A 21,247-nucleotide genomic window follows, 5' to 3' on the forward strand; every position below is an offset into this window, starting at 1 on the left:
GAGCATCATGGACTATGATATGATCCCAGGGAATGCTTGAACAAGGAGGTCTTGGAGGCCTCTTTATCAAAGCTGTTAAGAAGTACAACTTTTTGTGGAACAGGTTGATTACATCGGTGTGTAATCTGCCTCCAACAGGATTCCGGCTCTAAAGTTTAATTCTATAGCTCCTTGCTTACATGAAGTCCCAGGCAAACTCTGCTCTTTTCTTCCTTCATGAATCTTCACTACCAACTTTACATTAAAAAAAACATTGTAGGCTCTGCACCTGTATGCATACTGCTGGCTCCCATATGCAGATGCCAGTTTTATTAAGATCATCATCAGATGTTCCTTTCTGTCACCAGAGCTGGGTTGGTGTGGCAAAAGGACACAGAACTTCTCAGTACTGATATTTCAGTTATGAACTGGACTCCACTTGGGAAGACTGGTACCAGTTCCATTTTTGAGCACTAGGTGTTAACAACTTTTACTCCTCACTTTTAATGGTTTTAGTAGCGTTTTTCTGTTCATTTTTATTATTATTGTAATTGGTATATTTAAACTGAACTGTTAATGCTCATTATTGGTCTATGAAACTCTTATTTTATACTGCTTTTAAACTTTGTCTAAAAATGGCTTAGAAACCTTTTAAATCAATGAATGGAATGCAACATAGCTATTTCATTTGACATATGCCACAGAAAGATTCTGAAGTAAGGAAGATGAGAAAATGAGGATTGCTTATCCAATACCACAAATACATCCAAAATTTCAAAATAGTTCTAGGGCTTGAACATTAATTTTGTGGTCCTAGCCAAACTAATAACACAAGGTCTTTTCCATTCACAAACTCTGATTTTATCCCCTGAATTCAGATTGTGTCATGAAAAAAACGACAGCACTTCTGATTATGAAATTATGCCAAAACAAGGCCTAGTCTACCTTGTTTCCTTTTTTTTTTTCTGTCTAATATAAATATCCAACCTATAGGGAAGTCCTGCAAAGCATGAGGACTATTTTGCAATGTTGGTTGTTGACAGCAACACTGACTCCAACTGTTCCTAGAATCAGTGCTGTTAATTATGATGAAATTTTGTACTCTTCAACTGTTCTCCCTTTTTCCTTCCTATGCACAGGGAATTATGAGGTTGGTAGTTTGGGAGCATGTCATATAGAGTACTTCAAAATACCCAAAGAGTTTGTGTTCAAATACACTGATGTATGTTGCCTCTAGTTCTTATTCTGGACCAGCAACTCATTGTTCAGTGTGCTGGCTGAGATCCCGCATCAGGGGTCTAACTTTAGCACACAGCTGTGATACATCTTCCAGGATGATTCCCCTCATCCAGAATTTTTAGTGTGACAGTTCCCTGTACTGTATCAGGCATCATTGAGGAGGTCCTACAATGCAAAAGTGGGTTGGTGGGATCTGAGCTGCTGTATAGCCAGAACAGAATTCAGACCTCTGCAACAACCAAAGCAGTGGGTTACGATAACCTGGACTTGCACCATCATAACCCACTAACAGGATGACATCCGTTCCTCCCTCCCTCCCTCCCTCCCTCCCTTCTCTCTCTCTCCCTCTCTCTCTCTTTCTTTAGCATTGCTTCTGATTGACTCCTTCCAAACATAAATGGACTGTCTTCCTATTAGGGACACACACAGACTTTAAGTTTCCTTCACACCTGTGCATGCCCTTTGGGGGCAGCTGTGGAGGTTGGTATTCCTTTCCCCCATACACAGCACTGAGACCCCCCCCCCCTGGACATATTATACTCTGAAGCCCACACAATGGACATTCCATGTGCTGTGTGGAGCAGGCAGGGTTAGAGACGTGTATCTGGTATAGGCAAAAAATGATTGCATCTACACTGAAATTTATGAAGAAACCCAGTGGATCTCAATGCTGCTATAATCATTCCATGTCTGGTTACAGAACCCTAACCGTATGTTTCTCTAATCCTGACCACTCCACACAAACCATGGACTGACCATATGAGATGGGGGCTTCAGACTGGGGATAAGACCATGAGTGGGGCAATGGTATATGGCTCAGCATAGAATCGAAGAGTTGGAAGAAACCACAGGGGCTATTGTGTGCAACCCCCCTGACATGGAGGAATTCACAGTCAAACCACTCCTAGCAGATGGCTGTCCAGCCTCTGTTTAAAAACCTCCAAAGAAGGAGACTCCACCACACTCTGAGGCAGCATAGTGTAGGTCCACATACAGAACTATTATGCTACACTGAACCATGCTGAATTGATGCCATGCTGCTGTACATAAAAAGAGGTGAATAGGTATTGATGAATACCCTGTAGAGTTAGCCTCACTTTTCTACTTCAGGTATTAGGTTTTACCCTGAATATCTGGGCCCCAGTAAAGTATGCCCTTCCTGACACAAAGCTTGGCCTCCAAATACACGCCCCAAGTGTTTTAAATAGACTCAATAATTGGATGAGCTCTTCTGACAGCTTCACAAATCTCAGATTTAGGAGATTAGACCCAAGCGCAGATCACATAATGAAACTGATCTTTGAGACCTAGGAGACACAGGAGGTATGGATTTGATTAAGCAAAATTGCCAAGTTAACAGGACTGAGAGAGCTTATCTTTGTGGTATTAGTGCCATGAAAATAATTCCACTTTCCTTGAAATGAAGTGACTGAAACAAATGAATTAACCAAAGCTAAAGAAAATGCCAGATTAAATCAACAAGGCCTGTTATATGCTAAAAAATAAAGGCCAGTGGCAGGTATTTTGTGATTAGCTGAGGGGAAAGGCAATGAGACATGCTTTTTAATGACAACTATTTCTTGCATGAAATGTTGTGCTTAACTCACTGATCATGGCTAGAGTTTGCATGCATACAGACAGACTCACAGAAATACAGAAGTTGAGGCCCTACATCATAGAGGTCTAGTGTAAACCTACACCACATAGTTCTGCTGAATACTAACATTGAGGCTGCAAACAGTCACCTCTTTTTCAGTCAGATTGGGGCTGTGCCCCAATCTGGTCTTTCCAGTGTGTGAAAAGGAGCTGCATAAAGTGGCTCTTTTATGCACCCTGGAATGGGTGTGATAGCCACAGTGCTGTGGCTATATGGTGCTCCTTTGGTGCTGCATTGTGCATATGCAGCACTGGAGGAGCGTCATGATGCTGCGCACCATGTGGTGCAGCGTCACGGCACCCCAGGGGCAGAGCCAGGTCATGTGCCATATAGACAATACACCCTGGCTTCGGTCTGCACAGGGCCTTCATGTAGTAAACCGTGTATGGTCTGCCTTGCTTATGGTCTGATTATGAAATAGAGGGTGCACAATGGCTGCCTTTTCAGTCCCATTGACTCCAGTGCAACATTAAAATAGATATGCACCACCCAATAAAGTACAACTGTATGTGAAATTATTACGTGTGTGAAACTTGGCTTACACATCTGTTATTAAAATGGCCAAAAATGTACAGTCCCATGTATAATGTCCCCATCTCCTTAAAAGAAACAAAACAATTACAGTGCACTCGCACCATATGCGGCCGCACTATAAGTGGCTTTCAGCTTACACTGCTTAATGATGGGTGTATTTTAGTTAAGGAATGAGGGATGGAATTTTGGTTTGTATACATTATGTACTGTTTAGGTATTTTATTTATTTGGTTATGTAAATTGTTTATGTGTTATGTATTTTATGTAATTTTGTAAAGTGCTTTGACCTTTTTGGAAAGGCGGTAAGGCGGTATATAAATTTATTATTATTATTATTATTATTATTATTAAGCCGCACAGCAAAATAATGAATGGCGCTTGCGCCTATGGTGCTCACGCTCTCCTGCACTGTGAGCACGAGCCCCATTATATTCTGTGGGGCTCAAGCATACGCATTTTTTGCCTTACACGGGGGGGGGGGGAGGTCCAGAATGGATCCCCTGTGTAAGGTAAGGCTCCTCTGTACTGCCTGGTTAACCTATATGATAAGATTCTAGAGCAGCTTATTAAACAGAGAATCTGTGAGCATTAAGAAGGGAATGCAATAGCATAATCACAAAAAGTCAACATGGATTTCTCATAAACAAGTCATCGCAGACCAGTTTTATTTTTTTGTTGATAAATTATTTATCATCATCATCATCATCATCATCATCATCATCATTCTGCCCTTTCCTCAAAACTGGGACTCAGGGAGGCTTACAACATTAAAAACAGTACAATTAAAAACATACAAAAATGATACATTAAAACTGAATTATTACAATTGTAAAATAAGTTACATATTAAAATAATAAAATACATTTAAAAAGATAAAAATATTAAAAAATACTTAAAAAAAATACAACACCCCATGCTTTAAAAACTTTTCTGTTTTAATAGCCTGTCTAAACAGGTAGGTCTTAGCCTGCTGGTGGAAGGATAACAATGAAGGTGCCATTCTGGCCTCCCTGGGCAGAGAGTTCCACAGCCTAGGGGCAGCCACATAAAAGGCCCTCCTTCATGTCATCACCAACCATGCTTGTGATGGTGGTGGGACTGAGTGTCACCTGAGAATTGCAGAGCCCGGTCCAGTTCATATACAGAAATATGGTCTGCCAAATAGCCTGGACCTGAGCCATATGGGGCTTTATAGATGCTAACCAGCACTTTGAATTGTGCATGGAAACAAACTGGCAGCCAGTGGAGCTGTTTCAAGGGGGGCATTGTTTTGTCTCTGTAACCTACACCTGTTAACAGCCTGGCTGCAGCTCTTTGGACCAGCTGAAGTTTCCGAATGCTCTTCAAAGGCAATCCCAAGTAGAGTGTGTTACAGTAGTCCAAACGGGATGTAACCAAGGCATATACCACTGAGAATAGATCCGGCATTTCAAGGAATGGCTACAAAGTAGTGCACAAATTTTAAATGTGCAAAAGCACTCTTGGTTACTGCAAAGAGTTGGGCCTCCATGTTCAGAGCCAAGTGTAACCCAATCTAACACAGGCTGGATCCCTATTCTTTAATCTGCCTTCCAACTGCCCGGGAGCACCTCTGTCTTGTCTAGATTAAATTTAAATTTGTTTGCCCTCATCCAGTCCATTACTGATGCCAGACACTGGTTTAGAATCAGGACAGTCTCCTTGGATTGAGGTGGAAAGGAGCAGTAGAGTTTGGTGTCATCTGCATATTGATGACACCTCACCTCAAAACTCTGGATGACCTGTCCCAGTGGTTTCATGTATCTGTTAAATAGCATAGGAGACAACACAGAACTCTGAAGAACCCCACAGGTCAGGGGGTAAGCAGAAGTCCCCAGCACCACTTTCTGAGTTTGCCCCTCCAGGAAGGAATGGAGCCACTGTAAAACAGTACCTCTAAGCCCCATCCCAGAGAGGCGGCTCAGAAGGACACCATGGTCAATGGTATTGAAAGCCACTAAGAGGTCCAGCAGAACTAGCGGGGACATATTCCCATTGTCCAGTTACCTGTGTAGGTCTTTCACCAAGGCAGCCAAGGCTGTCTATGTTCCATAGCCTGGTCTGAAATCAGATTGAAATGGATCTAAATAATCCATTTCATCCAGTAACCCCTAGAGTTGGGAAACCACCACACGTTCCACTACCTTGCCCAAAAATGGTAGGTTGGACACTGGCCAATAATTATTCATTTGATTGAGGGATAGCTTTTTAAACAAAGACCTCACAACTGCATCCTTTAGGCAAGATGGAACTCTGCCTTGTTGTAGGGAGGCATTCACTACCTCCTTCACCCACTCAGCCAGTCCCCCTCGGGCCTGTTTGATAAGCTAAGATGCACAAGGGTCTAAGACACATGTGGTGGCTTTTAGTTCTCCAAGGATCCTGTCCACATCATCAGACTGTCCAAATTGAAAAATATCCATTAATACTGGACAGACAGGTGCCAATGTTTATTTTTAAAATTACCATCTTGGTAGATGAAGTGGATGCCATGGATATGGCATATCTTCATTTCACTAAGGCCTTTGACAAGGTCCCCACTATATCCTTGCAAAAATAAATCTAGTAAAAAAGCTAGTCAAATGTGGGTTAGTCAAGGCTACCCTTAGACGGATTTGTATTTGGTTGACCAGCCAAACCAAAAGAGTACTCACCAATGGCTCCTCTTCATTCTGGAGAGAAGCGACCAGTGAGGTGCCACAGAGTTCTATCCTGGGCCCAGTGCTATTTGACTTCTTTATCCATGTCTTGGATGAAAGAGTAGAGGGCATGCTTATCAGATTTGCAGATGATACCAAATTGATGACAACTCCTGTCTCAGCATAAATCAAGTCCAAAGTAAGCAAGAGTAGCCTTCTAGTGAGATGTACGGTATGTATGCAGTATTATGTTAGATTCTTTACAACTTTTGACCAAATTCAAAATGTAAAGCAAAGCAAAACAAAATACCATTCATACAATAATGCCCAATCCGTCCTCACTTGCACTTTCTCTAGTTATCATTGTAGGTAAAATATCAGAATACGAGAATAGCAGTGCAGGCATTTAAAAAATCATGATACAGTATATACATTGCTTGTTGAGTACTGTCTTTAAAAGAAGCTACCAGGCTTATGGCTATGTTTACCTACAGAAATGAGAGTGTAGTTTTAAAAGCACTAATAGTTATGTTAACATCATATATTGGACTAGGCTGAGGTAAAGTGACAGGAAGAAGTGTGATTTATCTCTTGAATAAACAATTTGGCTGACAAAAAATCTGGTGAGGTATGCCACTTGGAAGTGTTCTCTAGTATCACCTTAAAACATCTTCTGACACCATTCTGGAGGAATAAAGAGAAAATTACAAATGTATTTCACTTGAGGGAGAAACAGTAACACTTTTATTATCTGACATTTCTGATTCTTTATATAATCTACTCCAGTTCAAATCAGGATGAATAATCTCATCTGCTTATTTTCAGTTGTTAAGTAAATACAATTGGAGGAGGTGAGTAAAAAAGGGGGGAGAAGAAAAGAAGAAGTAAAGGGGGAGTTTGAAAGATGCATGAAGGCTGATTGCTGAACGATATGGTGAATCTTTCATTGCCAGTACCACACGCAACTGGATTTTTCCCCAAAGTTTTTATACTAGGCAGATATTTATTCTACAGACTTGAATTGTATGCAGCATCATTTCACTGCGTAACCAATTGCTCTTTTAATGGTTGCCAGTGGATTTTTCTAACAATTGTAAATTATGCTTCAATTTAGGATTGCCATAAGACAGGAAACACTTAAAGGCATACCCCCCAACAACATACATATTATGAAATTATACAAATTTGGTTTCAAATAAGCACCATCCTATTGAATCCTGGAATATTGTAGAATAATAAGAGGTGATATGATAGCCCTGTTTAAATACTTGAAGGGATGTCATATTGAGGAGGGAGCTAACGTTTTCTGCTGCTCCAGAGACTAGGATCCGGAGCAATGGATGCAAGCTCCTGGAAAAGAGATTCCACCTCAACATTAGAAGGAACGTCTTGACAGTAAGGACTGTTCGACAGTGGAACACACTCCTTCCTCGGAGATTGTGGTGGAATCTCCCTCCTTGGAGTCCTGTAAGCAGAGGCTGGATGGCCATCTGTTGAGGATGCTTTGATTGAGAGTTCCTGCTTGGCAAAATGGGGTTGGACTGGATGGCCCTTGTAGTCTCTTTCAACTCTACAGTTCTATGATTCTATGATGCTATTTTATTATTACTAAAAAGATTTTTATTACAAACATATACAACAAATCATACACGATAAACAACATATAGAAATAATGAATTCATACAATCACTATCAATCATCAAATCTTCCAACATATAACAAATATGACTTCTTTCAGTCAAAGCCTTTACCATTTCATTTTTCCATTCTTTTGCTTATCATAAAATATTTCTTTACTTGTTGTCCTCAATTCTTTCCTCTTTTTCCACTTTATTTTCCAATTTAAATAGTCCAGCTATTAACTGCTACTATTTCTTTTGTTTTTAACCAATTGTATCTCTCTTCCTTTAATACCTTTTAAATTTTATTCTGTATGTTTGGCCATTTTCTCTTAATAAAATCATAAAGTTTTTCCCAGTTTTTTTGTATCCATATTTTCCTTATCATCTGGTTCTGAACTATCTTTTATATTTTCTGATATTATGATTCTATGATTCTAAGCCACTCTAATGCTGTAATTTAGAGGATCACCTGGTGAAACTACAGCTTTCAGGATTCCATACAGTGGAATGGAGATAGGTATACTGTGTTTTTTTTAAAAACATGCAATATGTACATAGACTGTGCAGTTGGACATAACATTGTGCAGTTCAAAAAGGGATGAATGTATTGTTGGAAAAACGGGGCAACATTTGACACATATTTGAAGCAGGTTGTTAAGAAAGAAATATACAGTGATATAAATATGCAGAAATCCTTGCAGATGTCTGCAAAATATTTAGTGATTATTATGAATGTGCGGGGAAAGCACAGTGCTCAAGAGGCAACCATTTTGCCTGAAACTGTTTGTTGAGAAAGTAAGAATAGATGACTTTCTTAGTGAACTATGGCAGATTCATACATAAATTATCACTGCATAGTAGGTTTCTCTCCTATGAAGAAACTGGGGTAACCATGATGGAAAGCATGTTTTGTCTTCATTTCCCCAAATGAAGGGTGTCTGAGGGATTGATTTGTGCAGCTGTAAAATCTGCTTCAGAGAAGGTCCCATTTGGAGGGGTTAGAAAAGAGGAAAGTGTAGTGACATACATTCTATACACACTTATTTTATGTGAACATCTCAGCATAAAAAAGGATGCACAATTTTAATTGCCTTTCCAGTTGGAATGAATGAAGAACCATAGATACCAATGCACATACACAAAAGGGGGAAAAACTGATAAGAGATTAACATTAAACTTCAATAGCATCATTTAACCAGTATAGATCAAGAGCCTGCAATTCAATGATTTACTTTTTGTTTTAGAGGTAAAATATATGTCCTATCCATGTACATGTTGAAATATATTTCACGGATCACATATATTCGTATACCACCTGTGGTCTGAAGTTGTACAGTCCACACACAGGCTGATTGTCTCAGCTACTCATGAGACAATTAAGTCCACACTTAAGTGGTTAAGTACCAAATAGACAAAATGGCCTGTTACAGACTGCCAAAATAAAGCTGCTTCGGGTCTCTTTGGAGGTATGCTATTTAAATGATGCATGCACCCTAAGAATCCGGAAGCTGCACCAAAGCTGCACTCCAATGCTTAGGAATGGAGTGTGGCTTTGGCGCGACCTCCAGACTCTTAGGACCCATGCATCATTTAAATAGCATATCTCCAAAGAGACCCGAAGCAGCTTTATTTTGGCAGTCTGTAACAGGCCAATGTGACAGAAAACTGATCATTTTGTGAGAAAAACCATATTAGTCTGAACTATTCAATGCCATTATTCTCTTGAAGTTTTTTTCTCCTTTTCACCATTGTTTTTCCCCTGCTTTTATTTCCTAAATGAAGGCTAGAATTGTTTCGATCTCATTGTGTATCATAAAGTGAATAAGATGACATCATAACTGCATGTGGCCATCTGGATATAATGATATAGTGATATCACAGATGGGAAGCAAAAGCCATGTGCATGAAGGAACCTTTTCATGAGCAGAGGCAAGAGATAACTGAAAAGAGAACGAATGCTCCAGCATTACTGAAAATGTCAGCGGAGAGCCTTAGCCTAGCTTTGGCTCACTTGTAACCCTTAGTATTATATATTTCTGTCTACTTATGGTGGTTAGAACACTGTAGCAGGATCAATTCAAATAGTTCTACAAAAGCAAATCAGGTAAACAAAATGTCTTCCACAACTTTTCTTCCCATCTGCATAGCTTTCATATTTTCTTCTCCTCTGTTGAAAAAAAAATCACTGCCTAGGAATTATGCAGCATGAAACTGATTTGAAAAGACACAAATGCTACTAGAAATGGTTTGTGTCAAATTCTTATTATACCTCATGTATTCAGAGCAGCAGGAGGTAGTGTATATTTAGGTCAAAGTATACATTTCTTTCCCATTTCATTATCATGCCAATATGTTCTAGTAGACTGCTGCTGCTTATTAGTAAAAAGCAGACAGTCCTGAAAGAAGATAGAGATTATTAAAGAAAATGCAACATAAAGATTAGACTTTTAAGGCATTGTTTTTAGACAATAGCTTTTTTACTAATAAGCTTTGCCATCTCTAAGAAAATAAAAAATAAAAAATCATGCCTCAGTTGGTTTCCTTTAGACAGCACACCTGAATAAGCATACTTAATAGTAAATGCCATTGCATTCAATATGACTTACTTCCAGGTAACCAGGATTGCAGACAAATACAATCACACATGCTTTATTAAGGATGAATAAATCTGTATTCTGCTCTCTATAAGGTTTGATATTTTTTCATTTCATTTTATTTTTGCTGTTGTGTGCCTTCAAGCCATTTCTGACATATAGTGCCCCTAAAGTGAACCAGTTTGTGATTTTTAAACAATCTGCATGGACATTTCTATGCATTTTCACACATACATAATTTTTGATGTTTTGTACACAGTTTTGTTTGTTTGTTTGTTTGTTTTTAAAATTCCTTCATCTTAATATGTCTTTTTGGAGGCTGTTTCCCCTAATGTACATATTTTTGCATGTATCTTTTTGATCTGAAAACTAGGCCTCAAAATTCATTAAAGTATGAAAACTAAAAGATAATTGCATCCTAATTTGCACATTAGTATTGGAACAGCAAATACCAATTTAAGATTTGTCTGGTTGTGGGGAAAGCCCATAATAATTAAATTTTCAGGAAAAAGGTTGAAATTTACCTAGGATTTGAGGTTCAGTGGATTTATTGTCTTGAGATGTTCAGTGGAAGGTGCTGAAAGCCATCCATTTTAAGACCCCTTTGAGACATGTATTGTGGTTTGTGGACGAAATGGTGGTAATGCAATCACATTGACTTTCTTCAAAAGATGGAATGTCACTCCTTGCGTATTCTTATACAGGACAATGGTATTTAATCCAAACAGAAATTGAAGTTCAGTTTGGAGAATTTTGCAGTATGAGAAAGGTACCATTAGGAGCAAAAAAATAATGAATAGACCTGTTTATTCAAAAATAAGTTAAAAATCGAGGTAGATTACTTTTATCACCCCCTAACCTCCCATCATTATTCAATATTATATTTAGAAAGACATAAATAATAGTAGGGTTAGTAGAAGAATTACATTTGACAATAGATTTTTGATAGTGCTCATTAGAAATGAACCATCTCTAACATATAAGATGTCCTGTACAACTGACTGTAAAGAAACTGGTTATTTAAAGCAATGAGAAAATGAGTTTGGGACAACACTGAAACAAATCATAGGCTATTACCTACAGATGTCTAAACTGATTTTGCCTGAATTTACCCTGCAGAATTAATGCAGTTTGACATTTCTTTTAACTAAAATCATGGAATCATAGAGTTGGAAGAGAACCACAACAGTCATTCAGTCCACCCCTCTGCCATGCAGGAACTCTCAATCAAAGTATCCCCAACAGATGGCCATCCCTTCTCTTTTTAAAGAACTCCAAGGAAGGAGACCCCACCACTCTCTGAGGGATTGTGTTCCACTGTTGAACAGCTCTTACTGTCAGGACATTCCTCCTAATGATGAGCTGGAATTTCTTTTCCTGTAGCTTACACCCATTGTTCCGTGTTCTAGACTCTGGAGTAACAGAAAACAAGCTTGCTCCATCCTCAGTGCAACATCCCTTACAATATTTAAACAGGGCTATCACATCACCCCTTAACCAGCTCCTCCAGGCTAAACATACTCAGCTCCCTAAGTCATTCCTCATAGGGCATGATTTCCAGACCCTTCACCGTGGCTCCATGCTATGGTATACTGGGATTTGTAGTTCTGTGAGATATTTAGCTTTATCTGTGCCACAACAAACCACAAATCCCAGGATTCCATATGATGAAGCCATGACAGTTAAAGCATTGTCAAGTGGTATTAATTCTGCAGTGTAAGTGCAGCCTGAATGGCACTGAAGAGGTTTTACTATAAATTTGTCTTCTGATGAAGTTGTACCACAAGACAACAATACAATATCTTTGGTACAAGTAAAGTGCCTGCAAAGAAACATGTACAAATACTATGAAGCTGTTCTCACAAAAGCTTTAAGATGATTATAAATTTTTCCTCTAGATGTTGTCCCTAGATTTGGGCAGCCTAAATTACATTGGCTCATTTGTGGAATAGGATTTATGAATGAGTTAAAATTTTTCTACTCTTTTATGTGGGTGTTGAAACTCAGCCCAAGTGAGACATTATTAGTAGATAGCTTCCCAGGAGAATAATAGTCATCCTGTTTTGGAAAATGTCACACACCCTCTAAAGGTTGAGTTGCAATTTAGGAGGTATTCTGTGATGCAATGTTGTCACTGATCCGTCTCTGCAGTTGCCATCTCAAGTAGATGCAACAGCTAGGAGTGCTTGGTATCAGCTTCAGTTGATACGCCAACTGCGCCCTTACCTGGACCAAAAGGACCTTGAAGCAGTGATACTTGCACTGGTAATCTCTCATTTAGATTTCTATAATGTGTTCTACATGGGGCTACCTTTGTACCAAGTTCGGAAGCTTCAATTAGTTCAAAATGCAGCAGCTAGATTGGTCACCGGAGCATTGAGGTTTGACCATATAACACTAATACTAAAATCTCTGCACTAGCTGCCGATTAGCTTCCGGGTGCAATACAAAGTGTTGATTATTACCTTTAAAGCCCTAAATGACTTGGGCCATTTACTTGAGGGAACGCCTCTCCCTACACAATCCGCCCTGCACTCTCAGAATAACTGGGAAGAAATCACTAGACTAAGTAAATACCAGGCTAGTGACCACTTCCCACAGAGCATTTTCTGCCATGGCCACCAAGTTGTGGAATGATTTGCCGGAAGAGATCCATCTCATTACCACCTTGGATGCTTTCAGGAAGGCACTGAAGACAGATCTCTTCCGGCAAGCCTACCCACCAAACCTGCTGTAAAATTCTCACCTCTGTCAGTATTGTATGCTTTTTACGGAGAGTTGACCAGCTGTATTGTATTGATCGTAATGTATATATAGTTTATGCTATGTATTTAATATTGTTGAAATATGTTTTTATTGTTGAAATTTGCTGACTGCTGTAATCAGTCAGCAAATAGAAATAAATTATTATTATTATTATTATTATTATTATTATTATTATTATTATTATTATTATATTATAGCTTTGCATGGACTCTGTGGCTCAGAAAAACATGTTAAACTTCAGATGATATTCCAGCTGAGACCTTTCTTGGACTGTGATATCTTAGTCATGCCCTTGTGATCCACTCTCTAATAGGTACTATTGCAATTAACTTCACATGTGCCTCAACTTCTAAACGTCTTCAGATGGAGTAACTTTCGCCCACACACATTGAAACCTGAAAATTATTTTCAAGTGATATTTGTGGGTGGGGTCACTACTCAAGAGAGACTTTTCAGTGGTGGCACTCTGGTTATAAAATGCCTCCTCTTTCAAATCCTATCTTCATGGTCTTTTTGGCATCTGGTGAATACCTTTAAGAAAAACAGCTTTGAAGGACTGCTGTATCAAATTTGGGCCAAAATTTTCAAAGCTGAAGTTTCACAATTGAATTTTAGTCCACTTCTTTCATCTCTACTTCTGGATTATCTGGATATACCTCTGCTATTATTATCCCCATTGAATGAAAATAGTAAAGGGTACATGGTATATACCAGGTGGTATGGAAGTACTTTAAAAATGTTACTGTATATACTCATGTATAGGTCTAGAAATTTTAATTAAAAAAATTGATCCCAAAAAACTGGGTTAGTTTATCCACAGGTCAATTTATGAACTGCACCTTAACACTTATCAAGAAAGGAAGCATCTCCTTCTTTTAGTAGAGTGGTGAAAGGTGAACACTTAGTCTGTCCTTGGACAACCTAAAAGAAGCACTGATTCCTTCTATTCTCTCTGCTGTGTTGCCGTTTCTGGCCTTTTTGAATGCCTCGGTGGGAAATTGGCAGTGGTGGCTCTTTGGCATTTCCTCACAAAGCAGCACTTAGAGAGAAGAGGGGGCAATCAGTTCTTCTTTTAGATTTTCTTGGGATAGACTAAGCTCTAGCCTTTCACCACTCTTCTCAGAGAAGGTGACAGTTCCTTTTTTGATAAAAGTTAATACTGTATCTTAACTCTTGCCTTTATATCCTTTTTCATATGTATTCATTGTTAGCCTCTCCCACATCTGGTCACCTTCCACACACATCACACAGTCAACATGTACAGCAGTTTCATCCTCATCCATCCAGCCTTTAGGATGAACACAAACAATTATGCCTGCTGGATTTTTTTTTTAAAAAAAGAAAACACGTTCTTTGGCATCATTTTCTTTTGCTTTGTCTTTTACAACTTTTGTAACATGCCCCTAGACTTCATCTTCAACTTATCCATGGGTCATATCAAAATCTGTAATTTTGACTCCAAAACCTGCCCTTGACCTATAGATCAGCGTATACACAACGATGTATGGTAGACCCCATGAATGATTCATGTTAGTGAAGCAACCACTGAATATAAATGTATTTTTATATAATGTCTTTCTCTTAACATTAGCAGGTAGCAGCCTAAATTTTGACCAGTTGCTGACAGTGGCCTATACTCTAAGAGAGAGTGCCCAGTTGTTCCAGTCAGAAGAAATGCGCCCAGCCAATGACCCAAAGGAAAGAATGCCCACCCGCGTAAGGATGCTGAATGATGTACTACAGAATCTTGAGAAAAACTTCATAGTTCCACAGGTTCCTCCAGGATTCTATAGGTAAAAAAATAGTCTCTGTTCTTCTATAATAACCAATTTAATCATTTTCTCTTAATTTAGTATTTATTGCTGTTTTTCCAGGTTTGTAAATCTCAGCAATAATACATGATAGATATTCATGTTCTAAAAACTTATTTCTAAACAGTAATTTCAGCAACATTAAATTCAATTAAGTCCTAGTCAAGAAAAGAGGCAGAGGGTTTTTTTTTGGTGATGGTGAGGAAACAATGGTGGGTTACAGACAGCCCATTTGGGGCGGGCTATACCCGCCCTTTCCCCGGTGTATTGGGGCCTCAGTGGTCAGAACGGCAGCCGCCGAGGCCCAGATCCGCCGCTTTTCAGGCTGCGGGGAAGCGGCAAAACGCTGCTTCCCTACAGCCTGAAAAGGGGTGTCCCTGGGGCTTCAAGCCCCAAGGACACCCCGCGATGGCGGGGAGGAGGAGAAAGGGGCTTTCTCCTTTGGTCCACTGGGCGCAGCTGTGTGAAGGCGTGACGTCCTCATGGCGGCGGCCATGTGGAACGGCCCCCGCCATTTTGTGCATGCAGAGCACACACTAGGGTTAGGGGGTGTGGAAGCACCGCCCCTTTCTAATCCTAGTGCGCGCTCCACACGCACAAAACGGCCTGTTTGTAACGGGCCTAAGTAACATCACAGATTTAATGTGCCATGAATGCTAAGCAGCTATGGTAATAATAAAGACATCAAAGCTTGCATGATATTCTCTAAAATGTAAGAATATTCTTCCCGGATTTAACTAAATTTTAAATTAACCCCTCTAGATGTGACAGCCAATTTTATAGTAGGATATGACTTGTATTTTATTATTGTTGCGCTTTTGAACACTATTTGTAGACAGGCAGAAACAAATATTTAAAAAATCATAGATTATAGGGAAAGTTTTAAAAAATCATAGATAATAGGGATAGTCACTGTCTTTCTTCTTTTGTCTTTGGGGGAGTGGCATGAAGGGGCACAAATTTCAAGGGTGATGGCAACATTCCCTGACATTCCTCTAATCTCCCTGTGGTTCGTGGTCACTGTTCAATCATTCATTCATACATTCATTCTGGACAACGATGGCTCAAGTCAAAGTTATTTTACACTGTAACATCATTACAGTGATATTCTTGGGTGGTGGGAAAATGGCAGCCACAAATGGAGAGACACTTCATTTTCATCACTGGAATATCTTTCCAAATTATACTATATCATGACAGTGTTTGGCTAGTTGCTGCTAATGAACAATAGTGTCTAGTAGCCATTAGTGTAAAACAATAGCTGGGAAGACCACTGAGTAATTGAGAACACAACCAATTTGTCTGTCCCCTGCTCATGATTCTTGTAGGTGAGAGTGGGAGTCATAATGAGAACTTGCTCAGGACAAAAAATTCACAGGTTTAAAATGCCTTATAATAGATCATTATTAACAAAAGATACTCAGAGAAGACAAAAATGGGAGATGGTATTATATGTGTAGCCTTGGCTGGGGATTCACAGTTGGCAGGTAGTAAATCTATTCACTTAAAAGAACTATCCAAGGCTCTGGACCTATGTTGAGGATAGGGTTCAGCGGATTCTCCACCTCAATATATCTTCTTTTTTGTCCAGTTGGATCAAAACAGCTTCATGGGAGTTAAAGCGTATCTCCACCTTCAGTATCTTATTTTCAGTTTTCAGACAATTTTCTTGAATATTTTGGCTGTACAAGTATGACAACGAGGGGGGGGTAACTAAAAAATCCTTGTATCAAATATTTGCACAGACGGTAAAAGGATGTATGAGAAACAACAATGAGGCTTTATTTTATTTCACTTGTGCTGCTTACATTTTAACAAACAGCTCCACAATCCTATTTACTCAAAAGGTTTGAGCCATTGAGTCTAATGAGAGCTGACAGTGCATTTTGTATATTTCAGATTGTGGTTTACATTTAGTGAGGGGAAACAATTTGGGTAAAACAAACAAAAAGAAAGGTGTTGTGGGGGAGAGAATCTCTCCCATAGTGGAGACTTTGTTTTGCACTGCATTTTCAGCCTGAAGTAGAGATTTATGAGTGAGTTATAAACCTCTGAAATAGTGGTTTATAATGGAAATGCTGGCAGAGCTTTAAGTATAGCAGCACAAACAGTGCTGCAATAAATACTCAACTTCATCTGTAAACTGAAATTTAGGATGCAGTTTGCAGCCTTGACCTTCAGGCTCCAACTGTGTTTAGATCATTAAGATTCCATAAATACTATAATTTACTGCCTTCTGAAGGGAGAATATGTGCCCATAATAAAGCACATATTCTTCATAGGGGAAAAATGATTACTTCCTGTATATTCATTGGGACTTATGTTCTCTGGTTTAGTCACAGTACTTGACAAAAGTGAAAGCATCACTGCTCAGTCACCATTAGGCAGGCTACCCATCATCATCTCTTTCTAGCATCCTGGAGCCTGCAGTTTTAATTCTTACAATAAACACAAATATAGAACTAGTACTAGATAGTGAGCAGCTAGGGACAGTTTTGGTTTTACCTGTAAGTACGCTGAGGCAACTAACATATACAACAAATGATGAGAAGCAACAGTTTGCCCTCAGTCCAAGCTAGTTTGCTACTTTCAGGTTTAGAGGATGTTCTCCTTTTACCAGTGAAACTACTCTTGGATAAGTGGTTTGACTCTTGGGACCTAAAGATTATAATACTTCAACCTGAGGAAGCAAGAAAAAGCAAGATGTTGTTCTACAAAAATCCAATAAAACTAGGCTTTAAATAAGAACCAGCTGGGAAGTGGGGAGAAATTGTGTTGGCTCTTTAGTTTTCTCTCTCATTAATGGATATATAGTTTAATTATAAACTTAATAATAAATTGGCCCCTTTTATTAGAAAAAATTCTAATTTAATTGATAATTTATTTTAACTAGTTAGTTCCTATCACTGCAGGTAACATCTTATATGATCAGTTGTTATTTGGTGCTCTGCAAGACTGTAGGACTGCAGTGGCTACTATAGAACAGGCTATTTATTTTGCAAATAGGACCATAAATTATGAATATTTTAACTACTGACTAGTATAATAAAGAATCAGAAGCAGGAGTAATCGAAAAAGAGCCAACAATTTATGGATAAAATGCCAAGGAAATGAAGGATATGTCTGTTGAAGAAAAAATTTCCCTTTACTCATGCAAAAATAACAGAAAATGCAAAGTAAGCCTCCTTAGGCAAGGTGATCTTTAGTCTAGGTGCAACCACAAAGAAGGCAATTTCCCACAAACACAACCAAACACAATTCAGATATTTCTGGGCATGCAAGAGAATGGCTCTAATTTATTTGATTTGATTTATATCCTGCTCCCTGATGCATATGGGACCCACAATGGCTTAAAGTGTAATTGAAAACAAAACAATATTGGTGCAAATGTTTTTAAAAGCATTAAACAATCAATCCAACATATATGTCACTCCAAGAGACATTAATGAATAGATCTTCATTTGGGGCCAATATGCAATGTCCTTTACCTTAGGGTCACTGTCCATTGGGGGTTTTGTAATCCAGCACACTCTGTTGAAGAAGTCTGCTGCTGTGATTTGCTTAAAGCAAACAAATTAACATTTCTACTAAACAGAGATCTGAACCCATGTTCTCCCAGCTTTGAACACTCTGTTAGACTTTTGTTGACCATTGGCTTGCATTGTTGTAATGTGCCCTCAAAGCCCTGACCTGCAATTGGAATGCCTTGTGTTCTTGCATCCTTTGGGCATGAGTTTCATGCAGTCTTCCAGGCATGTTGGTATGTGTCATATTGTGTTTTGTTGTTATCATTATCTTCTAAAGAATCCTCAGATTTGTTCCCTTCCATCCATATTCTTTGGGGTCTGTCCCCCCCCCCAAAAAAAATTGAATCCAATACTTATAAGCATTTCAAAATTCAACATTTCCACTGGCATATTTGTAAATGAGAGCTTCCAAGAATTTTTGACCATGTTTTGTCATTGTTTCTCTTGATAGTACAAAGAGTGTATTTACCCTAAGTTGACACCATGTTTTTGCCCAGAGACAAGATGACCTGGCATGCTTTGAAAAGAAAGCTCCAACTGTGAATTAGGGAAAAGAAAAGTACATCAGCAAAACAGGGAGCCAGCTGTCATCCCAATCTGAAGTATTCACTGTACACATATTTTCCTTCCTGTGATATCACACTGACATTCCTGCAGTTGCAGCATTAAAGCTATTGTTGTAATGACTAGATTCATAGATGTTGGCACTGAAGTCAACATCCCATTCTAATCTAAGCCTGACATTAAGTAAAAAGAGAATTACAGAGTTGGAATAGGCCACAAGGGCCACCCAGTCCAAACCCTTGCCATGCAGGAATACACTATCAAAGCACCTCCAACAGATGATCATCCACTCTCTGTTTAAAAACCTCCAAAGAAGGAAACTGCACCATTCTCCAAGGGAGTGTGTTCCAGTGTTGAACAGCTTTTACTGTCAGAATTTCCTCCTAATGTTGCAGTGGAATCTTTTTTCTGTAATTCTCATCCATTGCTTCATGTTCTATTATCTGGAGCTGCAGAAAACAAACTTACTCCATCCTCAGTATGTCATCCTTTCAAATATTTAAACAGGGCTGAACCTTCTCTTCACCATACTAAACATACCCAGCTCCTTAAATCACTCCTCATAGGACTTGGCTTCCAGGTCTTTTACCATTTTGGTCACCCTCCTCTGGACATGCTCCAACTTGCCAACATCCTTTTTGAATTATGGTGCCCAGAACTAGATTCCAGATTAGGCTTGACCCAAGAAGAATAGAGTGATACTATTATTTTCCTCCATCTAGATACTATACTCCTGTTGATGCAACCTACAAATGCATTGGCTTTTTAAACTGGTGCATCACACTCATGACTAATGTTCAACCTTTGGTCTACTACTGTGGTCAATAATAATAATGATGATAATGATAATGTTAATCCTAAATCCCTTTCACATGTACTGTTGTCAAGCCAGATTTCTCCCATCCTTTATATGTGCATTTCATTATTTCTGTCCAAGTGTAGTATCTGTTGAAACTTACTTCTCATGAGCATCAAAGAGGTTCAGAAGCACACTGAGAGATGTCATAGCTGTATGTGAAGATTCTAAAATCATGGGATCAGGAGAATATGATACTGCCTTTACCATCAGTCTTGGTGTAGCTCCAGCACACCCACAATTCAAATTGGTGCTGTACTTGTCACAACACAACTTAGCACAAAGAAAGTTCTTTTGTTTTCACCTTGATAGTAAAGACTGAAGACTGGCCTAAAAGATATACCTGAAAGGCCCAGGGATCTCCTTCACCTTCACCTTCATCTTCACTTAGTAGCTGCTAGATTCCAAGATTTCTGATTTGTCAACAAATGGTTTGTTAGCTAATGGTACTATTGTTCAGATTATTTTAAAAGCAGTAGACTATTTCTGACCTACTCTGAAACTGATTTGTTTTTATAATGAACTTAATCCTGACTTTCCTAGATAGCCAAAGGCCAGCTAAACCAATACAAGGGTGGCTGAAGTTCTATTTAATTCAACTCCTTCACATTGTATGGACTAAATTTACACTGGCATTGTAACTGGATCCCTGGAATAAAAGTGTGTTGAAACTTCTCCATCCTGCCATTTCTTTCTCCCTTTCCCATGTCTTTTGCTATCAAATCTTAGTCAGAAGCTCATTTGCTTTCAGATGTCCCTGTCAGTATATCTCCACTGAAGGGCATTTCTGGCAGCAGAAAAACAACAACTTGTGTCTAATTTTAACTGCCATATCTGACTTACCCTTATGTTAGGATTGTAACATTCATAACTGAATTGGACCTAGAGCTAATGTGACTCAGGCTTGCTACCCTACAGTTTGGTTAGAAAGGCAAGGAAATATATCAGGATAGAACAGGTGAGAGTAGCTGCAAGTCCTTTCTCTCTCCTAGTCTTTACAATCTATAAAGACTTGACATAAAAAGGAATGAAATAGAGAGGAAAAGCAAAACCCAGACACTTGCTCTTAGTATTGTCAGATTCCTTGGCCTGTGAAAATCATGGAATCATAGAATTGGAAGAGACCACAAGGATCATCCAGTCCAACTCCTTGTCATGCAGATACACAGAATCAAAGTACCCCTGATATATGGCCATCCAGCTACTGTTTAAAAACCTCCAAAGATGATGAATCCCCCACACTCCCAAATAGTGTATTCCACTGTCAAAAAACTCTTGCTACCAGGATGTTCTTCCAAATGTTGAGCTAGAATCTCTTTTCCTATAGTTTTAATCTATTGCTCCATGTCCTAGTCTCTGGAGCAGCAGAGAATGAGCTTTCTCCACCCTCAAATTAAACCTCTTCAAATATTCAAATATTTAAACTGGGCTATCATATCGC

The 21,247-nt window shown here is 38.9% G+C and overlaps 1 protein-coding gene across 1 annotated transcript in view; it reads left to right on the forward strand.

The window, feature by feature from the left end:
- The window catches only part of NAALADL2 (N-acetylated alpha-linked acidic dipeptidase like 2), a 767,772-nt gene that overhangs the window by 697,640 nt on the left and 48,885 nt on the right, over positions 1-21,247 (forward strand). Inside the window, exon 13 of the mRNA XM_042461028.1 lies at positions 14,640-14,841. Within this exon, the coding sequence (XP_042316962.1) occupies positions 14,640-14,841 (202 nt within the window). The remainder of the gene's footprint in view (positions 1-14,639; positions 14,842-21,247) is intronic.

The sequence above is a fragment of the Sceloporus undulatus genome, chromosome 3 (genome assembly GCF_019175285.1).
Source record: "Sceloporus undulatus isolate JIND9_A2432 ecotype Alabama chromosome 3, SceUnd_v1.1, whole genome shotgun sequence".
NCBI classification, from domain to species: Eukaryota; Metazoa; Chordata; class Lepidosauria; order Squamata; family Phrynosomatidae; genus Sceloporus; species Sceloporus undulatus.